Source organism: Neomonachus schauinslandi, chromosome 1 (assembly GCF_002201575.2).
Source record: "Neomonachus schauinslandi chromosome 1, ASM220157v2, whole genome shotgun sequence".
NCBI lineage: Eukaryota > Metazoa > Chordata > Mammalia > Carnivora > Phocidae > Neomonachus > Neomonachus schauinslandi.
Genome location: NC_058403.1, coordinates 121,230,154 through 121,249,888, shown reverse-complemented (window position 1 = coordinate 121,249,888; position 19,735 = coordinate 121,230,154). Strand labels below are relative to the sequence as shown.

Below are 19,735 nucleotides of genomic sequence, written 5' to 3'. Positions count from 1 at the left end.
ATCTATTTTCTCACATAGTTTTTGGTACAAAGTGGGTAGAGATGTTCTAATTATTCCCATTTATTCATCTGGCATTTATGATATGTACCTCCTCTTGTGTGTCTGGGAATGAAGAAGACTGGTGTATACCTTTTAGGAGCTCACAATTTAAAGTAGTTAAGGAGATGAGACACTAAATTGCTATGTAGTAATCCCAGGGCCTCGTGTGTGATAAAAAGTGTTGTCCACATTGAAAGCCAGTTTGGCCGTGATCAGTACAGCCAGATATGATTAAGATATGGCTGTAATTAAAATACCTTATTATGAGTGAATCTGGAACAGTCCATCTCTTCTATGATAGTCTCATCTAAAACAAGAGTTTATTTGAAAGCATTCTCACCTTCTCCTTCCAAAATATTAAAATAAGTTGTTTCAGAAGTTTTGACCCACAGAATGAAGGATCTTCATATCTCTGTTCTTCTACATCAATTGGAAATGTTTTTCTAAGGGCACTGTCTAGATGTGATTATATTATAAACTGATGTTCTAGAAGCATCCAGAATGAATGATGTAATAGAGGTAATGTTTCAGCATTTTATTTTGTCGATAGCTTCCTTAATGGAATAGATTTAAACTTAAGGCAACATTTTGAAATCCTTGTATCTTCTTTTAATAGTTATCCCTTGTCAAACTATAATTTTGTAACTAGAATGTAAACTCCATAGAAGCATTACCTGGCAAATAGTAGATGCTATGCTTGTATTTACTGATTAAATTGTGTATGTCTGGACATGAAAATTCAGCCAGCCAACCCATAGGATAATTAAGACTGTTGCATGCACGGCTTTGTATATAGAAGAGGATGAGGGACTGAGCAGGGCCATTGTGTTGCACAGTTCTTGGGGCAGTGTGTCATTCAGATCCCTGGAAAACAGTAAAGGGTGGAGAGGAAGTTTCTAGTCCTGTTATTTAAAGTAATTTTTAATGGTTTTATTTATGTGCTAAAATGAAAGAATTCAGTAGGTATTTATGTTCTATTCTGCCATTAAGCTGAGTTTTAAAAATGAACTTTTATATGTAGAGAAATATTTTTTGATAAAGTGTTGATCTATTTTTAGACATCACAAGTATTTCTGACACAATGTGTTTGGTTTTAGGGGAAGGAGAAGTTGGGCCGACTTCTTTCCAAGGTGTAGAAAAGTTTAGAACATTGAGTATTTCTTCTAAACATTTAACATAAGTGAACGTTTAAGTTGCTCAGCTATTAAGAAGAGAAAAAGGTCCTGAGGTAGAAATTACAAAATACTACTTAAAGAGACTTAAAAGCAAGAATGAAATCTAGAAGCTTAAGAATGTGCCCACCATAAGAAGGCTCTCTGCTCTTTGTCCTCCACTCCTAAAGTGAAGTGACCGTTCCCATTAGGCCTGTAAGCGGAGTTAGATGTTAATTTAATTCAGTGCCTTCAAGGAAAAGGACCAAAAGGAGGCCCTGTAGGTCAACTCTTAGGATGTTTTGTCTTTTATCTCTCTGGCTGAGAGAAGTAACTATTTCTTCCCACCCCCTGTTTCTCAAGATCATGGAGTTAGAGAAATTTGGTATGAATGTGGGAGTGGATAGCAATGGAAGACTGAGAGAAGGGAAGAAATACTTTGTAAAATATTTACTGAGACTCCGGAATATAATGGGTTTATAGTTATTTGTCCTAAGAGAAGCTGTGTATCTTTTAGGGAAAAAAAAAAAGAGCCTTTAGTAAAAACTACCCTTTATTTTAAAACTGTTTGCATGAGGAAAATGTCAAAATCTTACGTTGGAGCAGTGGCAAAGATATTACATAGAATAGACTGTGGGTGGGAAAGCCTACAGTTCTCATCCAGAACAGATGGGGCTTATGGCCTGAGAACAGTAGAATATTAGTTCTGTTTAGTTAGTATCTACAGAAGCTAGATGCTGATTCTAGAATGGAGATCAAATCATCAGGAAATTGAATTGAAAAGTCAGTGGAACTCACGCTTGTGGCTTTTTTCACATTGTTTCCTTGGCTTACCTTTTCTTCATTGGCTTCCATTCTCTCTCACCTTTGGCATTTTTACCCCCAACCAAAGCTAAATCATTGATTTGTTATTTTCTCTCTTTGGGGGCCCTGTGAATTGTACCTGGTTTTTTTTCCCCTCTGTCATTTCAGTTTATTAATGATGACCTCTCTTGTATGTTAATTTTTATTGGCCTAGGATGTCAGTATATAGAGGCTGTAGTTTCCACAGCACTGATAACTTTTTCTTTTTTCTTTTCTTTCTTTCTTTCTTTTTTTTTTTTTTTTTTTAGCACTGATAACTTTTTAACTACTCCTTTTTCCCAAGTTTTCCAAGTCAGATCTCAATTTAGTTACTAAGGCTAAGCAAAAATCTCATCCTTAAGCACAGCAAGTGAAATGGACCTCACAGTAGAAGTAAGAAAACCCAGTGGAGCCTTACCACTGTCCCAATTTGCCTGGAGAACCTTGACCAGTGACTTAATCTTCCTGAATTTCAGAGACCTCATTGATGAACTAAAGAAGTTGGATGATTTTATTTCTAAAACCCCTCAACATTATTCAACTAAAAGCAATACATGTATTTAATTCCTTCGGATAGTTATGTCTGCTACCATCAATGGTATTGAGAAGAATGCAGTAGGGGAATTGGGCTCCCAGGTGAACCTCTTTAGGAGCAAGCATTGCAGCTGCCCCTTGCTTGATTTGTGGAAGGCCATGTGCTGTTGGGGTGTTTTTGTTTTGCTTTTTTGTTTTAATAAAGGAATTGGTATAAGGATGTGCTCAGGAATTATAAATATTAAGTGCATTTCCATGATATACATGACATCATGTCTTTTAGTTAAGTATTTTGTGGTAAAATCAGTACGGCAACTTCCTAAAACCTAGGGGAATTTTGGTTTTCCATTTTTAGGAGTGGATCCCTCTTCAGGCCCCTATTGATCCTACTCAGGCTACCAAATAAGCCGGTTGTACACGCCTATCTCACTCTAGCATCTACCTTATTATCTCATAACCCTTCTCCTTCCTCCCAAGCCTCTACCGTGTTTCTAAAACCAGTCTCTTGACTGTACTGACATCAGACCTTGTGTTCATAGGGCTCATCTGCTTAAAAAAAGATAAGTTTTATGAGGGGCTGGACCTTAAATAGGGGGCACCTGATCGGAAAGACTCAACTGTGTACCCTGGAACTCGTCTACATTGACACTTAAGAATCGAAAGGGTTGCCATCCACACCCAATAGGTGCAGTGTCCATTGTAGATCCTATTTCCTTGCCAGACCTACTCTTTGTTCCTGACCTTCTTTTTCTGCACCCTGCTTGGCTGCTTAGTCCCTGCTACTTTAACTAGACTTTCCGGATTTGCTACCTTATCCGCTTAGATCTTAGATCTACCTCTTCTAACTTAGCAAAGTTCGATTCCAAGTCTTTATTCTCTCTAGCCTGTTCATTCTTGTCATCCTCTGTGAAGACTTTCTTGGAACCTTTCACAAAAGCCTACCTGGAATTAAATTGTATTTGCCTGGCCATTGTGCACATTAGTATAAATGGTTGACATTAAGAAAATGCCCGCTTTACCATCCAACTGCCTTGACTCCAAGCCCACCCACTCTGAATTGTCTGAGAAGTTTCTTGACACCACCAAGAATCTGCCTGGTTTTTATATCCTCTGCTTGACCTGTTTTGATCACAGTTCAAGGTCCAATCTGAAGTTGTTAGTACCTGGGAAGTGCTTCATCCTGGAAGAATAGTTGGGCCTTGTTTTTAACTCTGACTCTTCCAGTTCTTCATATGCTCTGAGGAACAGGTGGTATATGACTTGGCCACGACTAAGGTATGAGTCCAGTAGAGCTCATGGAGGGCTAGGGAATTCCCTTGAAACCAAGGCCATTTTCATCTTATTAACATTCCCATGTGTGCCATGCACCTTAGGATTATCTGGGTTCTGCGTTTTCCCCATGACCCTCTAGGCTTACTGCCTTTTTCTCTCACAGGCCATAAGGTTCTGTCCCAATGGCAGGGGCCTCAGACCCTCTTCTCCCCCTGCAAGAGCTACAGTGTCAGAAAAGAAAGCTTAGCAAAAGCATGTAGTCACAAGAACTAAAGATACCAGCAGAGAGAGCATTAGCACCTGGTCCATTGACCTAAAACTTGGTCAGTTTATGATGCAGCATTTTTATGTAATTTAATTCTGTAGTTAAATTTACAACCCAGGCCCCTAGAAGAGCAGAGAGAGAAGTGGCGCTTCCACTCTGAAGATTCAGTCCACCACTTATACTCCTGGCCAGGCACAGTGTCTGTGTAACAAAGGGCCCACCCGCCCTTCCTACCTACCTACCTACCTTCCTTCCTTCCTTCCTTTTTTTTTTTTTTTTTTAAAGCAAATTCAGCAAGCTGTGCTGCAGGGCATATTTGCTGAACGATGGCTGAGGAACCTCCAACCAGAACCATGTGGCAGAACAACGTCAAGGTTCACTTGACATTGCTCTTATATTCTGGAAAGACCTAAGATCCTTTACAGGGGCTAGGACTTGGCTCTCTATCATTATCAAGGCTTTGTAGCACAGTACAGGGGTTGTTGAAAGGCACCATGGAGAACATGCTTTATTGTGCTTGGCTTTCCAACCCCAGTCTAAAAAATTACCAGGTGCTCTGTTAGACCGTCAGTGGGTCAGAGAGCTATGGCAACAGCCACTGCCAACTCCTTCCCAGCTGACCTAAAAATTTTTTCTCTGAATGTGATTCCAAACCTTTCTCTGCCTCGTAATCACATTTTTATGTTTATTTTGGTCAGTGTATTCACTATATTGCCCCCTTTATCCCTGCACAGATGGTGTCAATACCCTCAAGAATACAAAACCACAGTTAGATCATGTTGCTCATTCACATAGCCTCTCAGAATACCTTTTTGGGTTGGAATCCTAGGTTCACATTCTGACTTTACATTATTTTCACCCTCTTGCTCCCAGACTGGTATCTTGATGGAGAAGGTGGACCAGTCATTCAAGTAATGGGCTTTTCAGAATGTTAGCAGGGTTACTAAAGTCCCTCTACAAAGTTTGGATACAAATCCAGGCCTCCTACTTGCAGACATTTTGATTGACTGTAACCTAAGAAGGGTCACCTCGTGCCTGAAAGAGAAAATACCTTCAAAGAGGCCTACTGTTTTATATCCCAAATCAGGGGAAAGGTTTACCAGCCAATTTATAGCTATTCTCCAGCTCCAAAATACCAGCCACCACACTCCCAGGAAACTTAGAGCATGAAGCTCTGCTCTATATAATGATTGGCTGCTAACATAGTTCTCTACTGTCTGCTGGCCTAAGCCTCAATATTCTCTGGTATGGTCATTAATGGCCATTTCCCAGCCATTCTGAGAATGGGTGTTTTTCCCACTTAGCCTTTGTAGACACTTAATTCACTCTGTCTGCCTTAAGCCCCATGGCCCCTGTCATTCCTAAAGTGCTTTTGCTAACATCAATTCAAGTGCCATAGCACTCATTCAGTAGTTCATTGCACTTGCTTAACCTATACTGTAAGTTTGGTGGGAACAAGGGCTTTCTGCCTCACCATTTTATCTTCAAGTTTTAAAACCGTGCCTAGCATTCAGTGGGCACTCAGATATTTACTGAATAAGTAAATGTGGGCATGTAAATAGGAGCTGTGCCCTATTTGCCCTTAGCCTAGCCTGCTACCTGATTTTTGACCCCTTATTTAACTAGACCTGTACTGTCTCATCTCATCTACTCTACCTTCCCATGTCGCTTCTGGATAACGTGATAGTTTTGCCCAGACAAACATGATTTTTATTTACATGCTGGTTGCAAATGATTGGAGGTAGAATAATCATTGCTCTATTCCCTCATTTTACTGAAAGCCCACAGAGGTCAAGTGAATTGGTCAGGATTATAGAGCAAATCTATATGCCTAATGATTGCTGCACTTGTCCCTTGGCAGATTTACATCTTTGGTTGGATGGCCAATAAATGTTATCCAGAAGCTTCTTTAAATTCTTGCTCATGTCCAGGTTTCCTAAGCATCTGGAGCCAGCCTAATAGCATTTCTCAGCTCTTGGAGAGTGTTCTTGTGTTCCTACCCCCACCACCACCACTTTATTCTTGGAATAAAGAATTTTAGATTGGGGAATATCAAGCTGATTTTGAAGTCCCAGTATTGCCATATATGTAGAGTGAGAGATGAGCGGAGCCTTGGGACATGTGTCCATTTAAGGAAGGGAAGGGGTGAGAGGACTATAGCTTAAATAGGTTGAAGTTTGGCACTCTGCCTTTTAAGTTGAGGTGGAAGTGGGCAGTGGGGCAGGCCAAGAAGGATCCAGCAGGATAGGCAGAATAAAGATGCAAGAAAGAGGTAATGGAAAGTAGTTTCTGTATCAAGGTGGAAGGGCTTTGAGCTTGAAGTACCCAACTTCAACAAAGAGTGAAGAAGAGAAATATGGAGACCTATTAGTGAGAAGAAGAAAAGTTGAGACAACTTGTGTCCGAGGAAGAAAGCAAGGCTCCTGCAAAAATGAGGTAGGCACAGAGGGACTTAGGGCATGAGGAGGTGGGAGGAATTTGAAGTAGGAAGTAACCATCCTAGGAGATACGGGAATCTCCTGCAGATGAGTGCAGGGCTGGTGGAGCAGCAGTGATGGTCCCGCCAAGGTGGGATAGCATAAGCTGAGAGCAGGCTGCCAGGTTTGGTGACTTCCATTGTAGTATCAGTGGTTTGAGATCTGAAGCAGGAATGTGTGGTGGGAGGACAGTGAATTGGGGAATCTGTCTACTAAGTGAGCAAAGCATACAGGTCAGGGAGCAAGGTCTGTGAGGGTCAAGAGTAGGTAAACAGACAGGAGCTGAGGGGCTAGATAGACAGGACAGGGTCATGTGCATAAAGGTAAGGGTAAGATTAAGTTTGGTCTGGGGAGAGGAGTGGATCAATATGTAAGTTTTCTTCTGTCACTTTGAAACCTGCAAATCACTATATAAAAATTAACCATTCCTACCCTATAGCTAAAGTGTGGCTCCATGTTGTTAATAGTTGATATTTTTCTCCCCATCACTATTAATTTCAACACTGTGTTTTAGCTTCCCATTTGGCTTGAACATGTGGAGATTTCCCATCCTCTCCTGTTCTGAAGTCAGCCTTCTAACTCTTTCATTTTAGTCTAGGTCAGTGAACCTCAGGCTTGGCTGCACACTGGACTTTACCTGAGGAGCTTTAAAAAAAAAAAAAATATATATATATATATATGGGTGCCTGAGCCCCACTCCACAGAATCTAACTTAATTGGCCTCTGATTTTTTTTTTTTTTAAGCTCCCCAGGTGATCTTCCCACGTGTTCTCCCAGCTAGGTGTTTCCATTAACGTGTCACTCATGTTGGGGACTACCTTGTGAGCACAGGAGTACTTCTCTAACCAGGACCGTATGTATTACAAGCATGGCTAAGCATCAGGACTCTGGAGTCAGATACCTGGGCTCCTCTCTGCTTTGTGATCCCAGGCAAGCTCTGTATCATCTAGAACCTTCGGTTTCCTAATAGGCTGTTGAGAATAATTATAATAATGCCTGCAAAAGGGTTAAATCAGATCATGTAATATGCTTATTAGCACAATGCCCAGCACATAGATGTACTTAACAAATGTTAGTTGTTAACATTTTGGTTGTGATTGTATTAGCTTTTTTCCTAATAGGTGGTTTTTCCATAGGACCACACAAGTTAAGCTTAATTTCTTCCACACAGTATTTATTTTGTATCTATACATTGTTTAATGAAGGAAAATTGTAGGCTATCTTGTTTTTAAATTAAAAAAAAAAAAGACTTTGTGACTGTAGTGATTACATGTAACAGGACTTAGTGTTACAGTAAAAAGATGGCAAGGGTTACTTTTCTAAATATTTAGCTTAGTTTCCATTTGCTTGGTAAGAAAGTAGCCACAGGGTGGCTCTGTCAGAAACCCAGATTTCATTTCATAAGGGGCTGAATGTGAACCATGATTTTTCTAGAATCTCTCTGGCAGGAACCTGCCCAATGATAATTCATTACATCTTTTACTTTTTCTCAATACTATTTATGTAACACCTCTGCAATATTTATGCCATGTAGTTATTGTTTTAAGTATTTTTATAAAAATAAACAAAGAGACATAATTTGCCCCTTCATGCCTTTCATTCACTCTGGCAAGTCCTTAGAGGGTAGTCTTTCCTTTCTGATGAACTGTCTGCCCCCACCACAAAATGATTGTTCCAGAGGTAAAAACTTTTGCTAAAAACATTAAACTTCTAATGGATATTAACATACTTGCATTTACAAGCAGTGAAATTTGTCCTCTTCGTGTTGTTATTTATGCAGCATTAACCTTTTTCTCCAGATCATTGAGACTGAAAATATGATGGACCGAATTGTGACTGGCTTGTCTGAGTCTAGTGTCAAGGTGCGGTTAGCTGCCGTCAGGTATGAGCTTTAAATGGTCTGAATAAAAACCCTTTGCCGTGTGTTTAACCTGTTTTCTTTCCGGACCTTCAGCAAGTAAGCGCAGAATTCAGATGTTACTCGAAAGTATTCTCAGGTGAACTCATACAGCGTGTAACATCAGTTAATAGAGAAGCTAGCTGAAAAGCCCATGAAGTCCTGAAGTAGTTGAATTAACAATGTCTATAGATATACTTGAAGTGCATAGTAGTAATTAGTGAAATGCCAAGCAGTGTGTTTGAAAAGTAAAAGTTTTGGCTTCTTTTGAAGCTAATTTTGATTATTCTTTGTAGATGTTTGCACAGTTTATCTAGATCTGTGCAGCAGCTTCGAACCAGTTTCCAGGATCACGCTGTGTGGAAACCTTTAATGAAGGTAAGAAGAAAGCAGCAAGTAGCACCCATTCCCACAGAGCCTTTATAGTGAGCCAAGGTAGCTGACAGCACCCCTGGACTAGGAGTATGGCTGGTTTTTGTGTGAAGGATTTTGAATATTTATCTCCTCAGATCTGATGTTTTAAGCATCTTTAGATCTGTAGAATGTGTTTCTAAGGTCAGCATCTCAAGTGTGACAGGGAAGTAGATGCCTAGTTTTCTTTTATTAAATAAAACTTTACTCATCTGATCTCCCTGTATGTTTGGTATTACACTTTAGACTTCATCCAGAGTCTTTGTAATTTTTAGTTACAAAAAGGAAAGGAATCAGTCATTTAGAGGTATAACCTGTTCTTAATCTTTTGGCAATCCCTGGATATTTTTTACCACAGTGTTATCTCCTGTTTCTCTACACCAAAATAACTTCTTTGGTCTTATGAAAAGGCTTAGGTCAAATAAATCTGAATCAAGACTTAGGTGAGGTGTTAGGATGCTGCTAATGTTATCCCCTGATATATTACAAAACCGTGGGTCCACTTGCTATCTGGTCCATCTTTTTTTTTTTTTTTTTTTTAAGTGATCATACACCTTGCATTTAATCGACAGAATTTTTTATTTAAGATTTTGGTTTTGGTTTTGGTTTTTCATTACCTACTGTGGAAACCTCTTAGGCACAATGAGGCTACCAAAATTTTTTACTACAGAACTCCTGCCCTCGTCTTCAAGCTTCAGGTTACAGTAGGGGCATCATTGTGGTAGAAAATAGTGAGGGGAGGCTGCAGGCAGGAAAAATATGAAGTGGGCTTTGAAGGAAAAAGGAAGGCAGCAAGATTTTCCAGAGAGAGGAATAGCATGAGCAGAAGTATTAAGTATGATCCGTGAAGGAAGCCTAAGGATGTCTTCATGACTGTAGTAGAAGGGGTGTGGTGTATGATCACCAGATGGAAAGAGCTGGACCAGTGCTCTCTTTAGGAAAGCTGTTTTGCTATGGGTACTCTTTCTTGTTTTAGATTATACCTTTTGCATAGCAGTGTAATCTTGATTTCTGGATTCTGTCCATTCAAGATTTTTTTAAATGCTCTCCTATTTCCCAAAATAACTTCCAGATATTTCCTCTGGAGCCATTTTCTCTAATTGCTCAGTTCAGTACCTCTCTATCATATGAATCAGAAATGGGGCAACATATTGTTTCTAGCTAGTTCTACCTGGACAAAGGTTTGGTGAGCAATCTAGAAGGATTTTGTACACTTGGGTACATGTGAGTATAGTTACTGTCAAACCACTACTTTGTTGCACAAAGTATAATACTAAAAGCTTGAGCTTGGAAGTCAATCAGTGATTTATTTCAGATACTTGTAGGTTTCTCTTAGTTCAAGGCTGTTTGCATGTCTATTGATTTTTTTCCCCTTTGGCTTTGCCATGTTTTCAACTGTTGGTTAGCAAACTACAGAGGAGTGGGCATTAAATTTTAATTAAAAATTTTATTTGTCATTATTTTTTGTCCTTATTTTGGTGAAATTCTATTTGGTCAGTGTTAGATGTCAGCTGCTGAATTTCAGTGTTATATCTTATACCACATTGAGTAAATGCTTTTAAAATTTTCATATGATCTATTCTGTTTTAGTTTATCATTGTTATCTCATTTGAAAATAAAACTTGATAAAAGCACATTAATCTCTATATAACAAAAAGTAGTATTTTTAAAGTGATTTGTATTGAGCAAAGCAACGTTTTAAAGCCTTGGTAGGCACTCCCTTATTTCAAGCAATGATTCTAAGTAGTATAATTTTGGAAAATGATTATTTTTCTTAATTCACAAACATTCATTGAGCACCCCTTTTGTGCAGTGCCATTCAGTTGATAGGGGCCAGGATAAATTAAACCATAGATAGATTAGCCCTTCAAGAAGCTTAAATGTGATAATAGAAAAGGAGATTGGCATGACTGCACAAAGAATTTGAATAGTAGATAGTAATAAGGGTCCCAGGAAAGGTCACAAACAAAGGCTGTGGTTATTCAGAGGAGGATAGAATGACTTCTGACTGGAAGGGCTTCAAGGAGGCTTCTGGAATGGGGATGGCCTTAAAAAATGAGTAGGGTGTATACCTGAGGGATAAAGGAAGGGCATGGCAAGGGAAGGGAAAGGCTATATGATCTCAGAGGAGGTTGTGGCAAACACAGATCAGGATGCATAGTATATGAGATTTGATCTTCATCAACCAGCTGACAGTTCACAGGAGAGTTAAAATGCAGTATCTTAAGACAACTATTTCTATTTTGTAATTCTTGCTTATTCTTAACTTGGGAACTTCAGACTTGATTTAGCTCAAGAAAGCAGATAATATATTTAACTCTCTGAAGTTTTTTGTGATGATCCATTTCCAGTTTGCATAACAAGAGCTTCTAAGATTCCTTTTGGGATCATGAGGTCTGATCTTGATCTGATCCCAAATGCAGAGGATTTAGTTGAAGTGGAAATTGCATATAAGTGGTGGTGTTCATGAAGCCTTCACCCTTAGAATCTAGAAAAATAGGTTCTGATAATAGCTAATGGTGACTAACATTTGTCATTGTGCTCTGTTGTCTTCTGAGTTGAGTGAGAGTCCGTGGCAGTTAGTTTGCTATGTATCTACTATGTGCCTGATGATAACAACAATTACAATAATAAATTACCTTTGTAAAAACTTTATTTTTATAGCCATTACTGTGTGCCAGTTACTGTTCTAAAATCTTTTCATATGTTAATTCTCACAACAATACCATCATCCCCATTTTATAGCCAAGGAATTCATACACTTATTTAGTGTTTGAGTTGAAATTTGCATTCAGGCAGTCTGCATCCTTTACTCCCATGTTATGTTGCTTCTCTTAACATTCACCTTATCACATTTAATCTTAAAAACTCCTGTCAAGGAAGTGTTGTTTTCTTCAATTCAAAGACTAAGAGAGTTTAAGAAATATGCTCAAGTTCACACAGCTAGGAAGTGAAGAGGAGGGTTGGAACCAGGGCTGTGATTCCAGTCCTCAAAACCAGTCCCCACATTGCCCTAGCTGTATAGTAGCTTGATTCATCCCTGCTTTGGTCAAACAAGTCCTTCTAGAGATGCACACATCAGAACATTTCAGGCTCTGGGGCAATATGTGGTTTCATAAGTGGCCTGATATGGTGGAGTAAATTGAACTAACTTGTCCTAAAGCAGCCCCATGGTGTTCAAACTTTTCATATAGAGCACCCCCTCCCTGACTTATGTGTTTATCTCTTTCTGTGCAGCACCTCCCATCCTGGCAGTGGGGCTGTAGCTTCTCCAGCAAGATAGGTGTGAGGGCCTTAGTCATAATTAGAGCACCAGGTAAAGTTTGACACGATCACAAGTGGATCTTTCCTAACTATCCAATATGAAAAGTCAAGTTGAAAGATAAATTGTTTTTGGTTCTCATTTGTTCTTAGATCTCACCTCCATTGTTCCAAACCATTAATAGCATTCCTTTTTTAAATTCCATAGGTTTTACAAAATGCACCAGATGAAATCCTAGTAGTAGCATCTTCCATGCTATGTAATCTTCTTCTTGAATTTTCTCCAAGCAAAGAGGTTAGTATCGATTTTCTCTTCCTAGACTTTGTCCAGTCTACCTAGAACTTAGTAAAATAATTTTCACAGTAGTTGACTTTGAAATTTCCGGATTGGGGTGTAAAAACTACTTCAGGGCAGGGGGGCGCCTGGGTGACTCAAGGTCATGATCTCACGATCGTGGGATCCAGCCCGGTGTCAGTTCCGCAGGGAGCCTGCTTGAGTTTCTCTCCGTCTCCCTCTGCCCATCCCCCGTTTGTTCTCTGTCTCAAATAAATAAATAAATCTTAAAAAAAAAAAAAAAAACTACTTCTGAATTGTTTGGTGGTGTGTGTGCAAATAAAATAATTTTAAACTGTGGTTTAATTTCCTGTTCTCCCTTTTCTGCCTGGCATGTGCAACTTATTTAAAGGATATTATAGCTTATAGTTAATCTAAACTGCCTACAACTACAAATCTAATTACAAAAGAATAGATTATTTTCAAACTGTATATACTAAAGAATAAATTAAGGATCAATTATAAACCAGGATTGTACGTCATTTCAGGGAGATTACTGCTGGAAAATAATCTTTTTACCTTTTTTTTTTTTTTTAAGGGGGGTGGAGAGAGAGAGGGTGAGGGGAGGGGCAGACGGAGAGGGAGAGAGAGAATCGTAAGCAGGCTCCACACTGATCACAGAGCCCAACGTAGGGCTCAGTCCACAACCCTGAGATCATGACCTGAGCCGAAATCAAGAGTCAGATGCTTAACTGACTGTGCCACCCCGGTGCCCAGGAAAATAATCTTTTTAATGTTTAATGTTAATGGTAGTTGTTTGGGGAGGGATTACATGTGGGAATATTTTTTCCCTTTTATACATTTTATAAATTTATTTGAGCATGTATTGTTTTTATACTAGGGAAAACTACAATACACTTTAATAAAGGAGGGAGGGAACCTTATAGAGTTCATTTCATCATTTTAAAATATCTCTGGTCTGCCCAGTCGTGAGCTGAGGTTTAGACACTGTCCTTTATTTAGTAGTTCCATTTTGGTTGAATTTCCTTTTAGCATTGTAACACCTGTAAGCTTCTGACTGGTAATTAGGAAAGCATTTAGTAACAAGGGGGAGGTTCAGAGACAGTTATTCAAAAAGCAGAAATCTTGGAACAAAAGGGGAAAGACTGGTAGTTACTCTGAAGGAAGAGAAAGTCGAGACAGGATGCCAGAGTTTCCATCTGTTTTCCTCTGCTCTGGTGGTTGGGGTCTTGGCATGATGATGATCTGGTTGCAGTCAGTACTATACCATTAATCACCCTGAACAGCATTCATATTGCCTCAGATCCACTTTCAGCATATATAGATAGGGTCTGGTTAGAAGTTAAGGTAGATGAGCTCAGACGTAGGGTCAATAATATGATTGATTTTTTTGTATTAAAAATAAACTGGATCCTGAACTGGAAGGGAAGGAAATGCTATAAAAGCACTTATTACTCCAGTTGACAAAATTGGGATATGGGCTATAGATTTGATAAAAGTATTGTTTTAAAGCTAACTTCTCTGAATTTGGTAACTGTTCTGTGATTCTAAGAGAATATCCTTGTTCTTAGGAAATACACATTGAAGTATTAAGGGCAAAGAGGCATGATGTATATGTTCTACTTTCAGATGGTTCAGAAAAAGATGAAGAATGTGGATATGGGCATACAGAAGGAGATAATGATAAATACGGCAAAATGTTAAAAATTATTGGGTCTGGGAAAAGAATATGTGGTAGAAGCACCTTACATTTATTCTTGCTACTTCCTAAGTTTGAACTTACTTCAAAAGAACAAAAACCAAAACAGGAGGTGGGGAGATGGGCAAAAATGGATGAAAGGGAGAGGGAGATACAGGCTTCCCGTTATGGAATGATGAGTAGGTTTGGGGAATAACAGGGATTGTAATAGCACTGTATGGTGATACATGGTAGCAGACACTTTGTGGTGAGCGTAGCATAATGTATAAACCTGTCAAATCATTATGTTGTACATCTGAAACTAATGTAACATTGTGTGTCAACTATACTCGAAGAAATTTTTAAAAAGAAACAAAATCAATTTGTACAAGTAGAGGAATGTATATCCTTCAAAATGTCATCTTGAAAGTCACTGCCCTTTTTCTCCCTATGTAAGTCTGAACTGCTTAAGACAGTTCTAGAGTCCACTTGAAAGGGGGCCTTTTAAACATTCATTGGTGACAGTAGATCAGTCCTCAAAGGTGTGAATTTTTTAGAAATTATCAAACCCTGTTTTCAGCCAAGGATCATAAATAAAATGAGTGGTCAGGCTAAAGCATGCTATTTTAGGTGGAGAATGTGATAGGACTATAAAAGTATACAACTGTTTTGCTTGTACAATTGATAGATAGTCCTGAAAGTTCTGCAGCATGTTTCGAATAACATTGACAGTTTGGAAAGAAGATAGTTTGGTTTGTAAGTTCCATGTAAACCAGCTATGTTGTCATAGTCCCAGCTTGTAAAGGACACAAGGGATACACCCGTGCACCATGCAGGAAGTGAGTGTCTCAAAGGACGGTTAGGAGAGTGTGGAAGTAGATAGTGGAATCATAAGGGCATGTGCAGAATGTACAGAAATTAGGACAGCTCCTGAGTCTTTCAGAGCTACAAAGAAAAGAGAAATTACTAGGACTATTTTGGCTTTTGAATTTGTGAAAGACCTAATTGTTCTTGCCCTTTTTGTGGTAATTTTTATGTCCACCTGACTCCCTGCTATACAAAAATTTCCTGGAGTTGGGTGAGAGTAGGAAGGAAATCATAAGCAGAGCGCCAGGGTATACGCACATTTAGTCACAAACCTGACTTTAAAACTGTGCTTTTTTTCCAATCACAGCCAATTTTAGAATCTGGAGCTGTAGAACTGCTTTGTGGATTAACGCAAAGTGAAAATCCCGCTTTGCGAGTGAATGGAATTTGGGCTTTAATGGTATGTTTTACTCTTTTATATATAAGTCATCATTTGTAAAGAGAATGGAGCTGTTATCAAAGTTAAAACTAAAGAATGTGTTATTTGAAATGTCTGAAATTTGCTTTTTATTTATTTATTTTAAAGATTTTATTTGTCAGAGAGAGAGGGAGAACAAGCAGGAGGGGGCCAGAAGGCAGAGGGAGAAGCAGGTTCCCCGCTGAGTAAGGAGCCCGACGCGGGGGCTCGATCCCAGGGCCTTGGGATCACAATCCAAGCCGAGGGCAGGTGCTTAACCGACTGAGCCACCCAGGCGCCCCTGAAATTTGCTTTTTAATAAATGTTGCTATTTTGGCTCAGTTTTCTAATGACCTCAGACGTAGAAGACTTAGTATTCAGCTTTTGGATTTGAATATAAGCAAGTTATGTGGCCACTGTGTGCCACAGTTCTCTTGTTTATTATTAAAGAAAAGCAGACAGGTGTTAAAAGTGGACATCTAATTTGGGAAAAACAAATTTTCCTTGTCATGAATATATTGATAACCTGCCTAGAGATATCTGCTTGATAGAGCCATTTCATGTCTTCTGTGCTCTTTATAACAATTCTGAAATAAGCTAGGGAGTATTCATATTTTACAGATGAGTAAACTATGCACAGGGTGATTAAATAACTTGCCCAGGGCAACAGAACTGATGCATAATTACTTAATAATTTCTTAACAATTTCAAGTAAATAATTTATAATAATGTAAATTATAAATCTATATAACTATGAAGTCAAAACTATGTAACTTAAGATTTATTAAAATATATTGAAATTAAAATTTACATGGATTTCTTCAAATGTAATTATAGTAGTCATAATTTAATTAGTATGTACCAGACACTAAGCAATGTGTTTATCTCTAATTGTTATCTCTAATTCTTATTTTAAGTTATATTGGTTTATATCCAATTCGCAATTGGGGACCTGGGGCTTGGAGGGTAAATGAATCATCCAAGGTGTCACAGCTAATAAGTGATGACAGTGGATTCTGAACCTGTTTCAAGCCCATATTCCTTACCCTGTTCCATGTATACCTGTTGTCTTTTCACACAAATTTGGGATAGAAATAATCATTTTCTAAAAAAGCACCAAATCGAGTAGTTTCAGTTATTTTTCTCCTAAACTTTGTGCCAGCTTTTAGCATTTCTCTTTCTTGAAACTCTTTCCCAGGAGTTAATTTTTTTTTTTAACCTCATTTTCTACCTAGCCCGCTTTTCAACTTCCTTCTCAGGGAATATTTCCCCATTTTCAATTCCCAGTTTCCAATTCCCTTTACACTTCAGTTTCAGGGACTTCATCTACTCTCATGGTTTCAGCTCCCCTTACTAGAAGTTACTCTGCGATATACATACCCAGACATAATTGTTCCCTATATCCCACCCAGGTCTATTACTTAAATGGCCTATGAGACTTCATTTAAGGCCTCCCTGGGCGCCTGGGTGGCTCAGTCGTTAAGTGTCTGCCTTCGGCTCAGGTCATGATCCCAGGGTCCAGGGATTGAGCCCCGCATCAGGCTCCCTGCTCCGTGGGAAGCCTGCTTCTCCCTCTCCCACTCCCCCTGCTTGTGTTCCCTCTCCCGCTGTGTCTCTCTCTGTCAAATAAATAAATAAAATCTTTAAAAAAAAAAAAAAAAAGGCCTCCCTGACATGTACAATTTTATTGTTGAAAATTGAACTTATCATACCACCCTCAAATCCATATTAACTATCTTATTCTCATTAGTCACCATATAACCAGCTGCTTTCTTCTCTGTCCACCAAGTATAAAACCGTGGAACCATGGAATCATTTTTGGCTTGGGTCTCTTGACACCAGCCCAGTCAATACTCTTTTCTCTCTGCCATGCTGCCTCACATCATTAGATAACTTGATCTTTTGCATGGTTTAGCTCCTCAATTTTAAAAATAAGCCTGGGGGCACCTGGGTGGCTCAGTCTTTTAAGCGTCCTACTCTTGATTTCGGCTCAGGTCATGATCTCAGGGTCATGAGATTGAGCCCCACCTCGGGCTCCGTGCTCAGCAAGGAATCAGCTTGAGATTCTCTCTCCTTCTCCCTCTGCCCCTCTCCCCACTCACACTTGTGTTTTCTCTCTCTCTCTCAAATAAATAAATACAATCTTTAAAGAAAAAAAAGTTCCTGTAGGGCAATGACCACATATTATAGTAAGTCTCAAGTATACAAAAGATTTTTATACCACGAGTTGATTTATGAGTTATTTGGCATTTGCTGTGTTTTTATTTTCTTCAGATGTGTTATTATAGCTTCAGGTTAAGCCTGGGTAATCTATAATGTGTCCAGAAAGGAGAAAAAGGAGCAAAATAGATACCAGCCCTCTGGGGTTGCTAGTAGCTTGGACGCACCTCCTACCCTTTGGGGAGCTTCCTGTATAATATAGACCTGCCATATCAACACCCAGCATAGTATTGTGAATACAGTAGGTGTTTCTGTGCCAGTAAAGTTAACAAAACCCACTAATTTCCACCCATAATAAGGGAGTGCTTTTTAGTCATTCTCAAAATGGGTGGCATGGTGTAGTTATTAGTAGTAATTTTGTTATTAAAGTACACAGAGGCGGGGTGTCGGGCTGGCTTAATGGGTCAAGCATCCGACTCTTGATCTCAGCTCAAGTCTTAATCTCAGGGTCATGAGTTCAAGCCCCACACTGGGCTCCACACTGGGTGTGGAGCCTACTTTAAAAAAGAAAATGGTGCACAGAAGGCAACTTGATAACCAAAAACATTTCCGAAAAGTAACCAAGCTCATAGTTACAGATAACAGATCAGTGGTTACCAGAGGTAGGGGATGGGGGGTAGGAGAAATGAGTGAACTGTTTTTTCATTTGGGTTTTGTTTTTTGGGTTTGTTTTTTAAAAGTTTTGTTTTTTTGTTGTTGTTTTATTTTTTTTTTTCAGTTTAAATCAAATAATTTTTTAAAAGAAACAGTAGATTTTGTATTTATTGGACAAATCTTAAGAGGCTCAAATGCCGTATCAGGAAGTGGTCATATTCCTTATACAGGAGTATATATAGGAGATAGTTATCTTTCTCTTGATAGGCAGAATTATAGATAATTAACAGGAATCAGAAAAATAATATGACTTAAATTATCTGCAACTTCTGTTTATACTTTGAAAATTGTCAGTTACTATCAAAATATAATTTAATAAAGCAAACATGATTTTTGAAACTTCTTTAATCCTTTCAGAATATGGCATTCCAGGCTGAACAAAAAATAAAAGCAGATATTTTACGAAGCTTGAGTACTGAACAGCTATTCCGGTTATTATCAGATTCAGATTTGAATGTGCTGATGAAAACATTGGGACTTCTTAGAAATCTCCTTTCTACTCGGCCTGTAAGTAAAATCATCCAGGTTTCCACATTAGCTGCCTCTGCATATGCAGTGTAAAACATTGCCCTCCCTCACTTCTCCCATCAACATCTGCCCAGAAGTGTGATTCAAATGCTGTCCCTTCCCAAAGAAATGAGAAGTCGATATCTAGACCTGTCACCTTCATAGGTGATCTGGGAGCTGCTTTACCATATAGCCACCTGACCCTCCACTCCTGCACTGCCTGTTCTGTCTCCCTCTCCTTACTCCATGCTGGATATGAGCCTGCCTTGATTTGTTACTTTATTCTTACTTGGTTTGCTGGCCAGAATGGGTTTTCTCATATGCCTAAATCACTTACCCTGGGGCCTCTGCTTCTTTCCCTTTAGAGAATCCTTCTCAGTGTTATTCCATAGACCAATCCCCACACTGCCAACATTTACTGGATTGACCTCTGAAGATGTCAGTGTGGAGAACAGTGGGTATATGTCAAAGCAGGAGAGGCTGAGCCTTTTTCTGGGGTCCCTCTCATTGTTCCCTGAGCAACAGTGTCAGTGGCCTTTAGGTCGATGAAGAAACATGGGTAGTTCCTTTGTGCTTCACTTGTTTTCTGAGCCTTCTTTGTACATTTGTATCCCAGAGTATTAGTAAATCTGTGCCATATTTTCCATGTCTCTGGCTTCTCTTCCCCATCCATTTTTAAGTTCATTTGTCTGTAATATCTTTGGACTTGAGGATCCCCAGCGATTGTAGTTCTGTATTCTATCAGGCCAAGTCATTTTTAAACTTCAAGTCATAAATACACACACACACACACTCATACATACACAGACACATACATAGAAGGCAAAATGCAGTTTTATGCTATAATAAACACTATTCTTTGGCATCTAGTTCTGTATGCTATGGTGTTCTCTTTCAAGCAGTTGTGTATTATATTGTTTAACTTAGAAGCTTTCTGTTCCTTTCTGTGATCTTTTTCTTTGTTCCC

At 39.0% G+C, this 19,735-nt stretch overlaps 1 protein-coding gene across 2 annotated transcripts in view; it reads left to right on the top strand.

The window, feature by feature from the left end:
* The window catches only part of ARMC8 (armadillo repeat containing 8), a 106,333-nt gene that overhangs the window by 68,507 nt on the left and 18,091 nt on the right, over positions 1-19,735 (top strand). For both annotated transcript variants that reach the window (XM_044915453.1, XM_021678753.1), the window contains 5 exons: positions 8,381-8,463; positions 8,775-8,856; positions 12,359-12,445; positions 15,298-15,390; positions 18,619-18,768. In XM_044915453.1, coding sequence (XP_044771388.1) covers positions 8,381-8,463; positions 8,775-8,856; positions 12,359-12,445; positions 15,298-15,390; positions 18,619-18,768 — 495 coding nt within the window. The remainder of the gene's footprint in view (positions 1-8,380; positions 8,464-8,774; positions 8,857-12,358; positions 12,446-15,297; positions 15,391-18,618; positions 18,769-19,735) is intronic.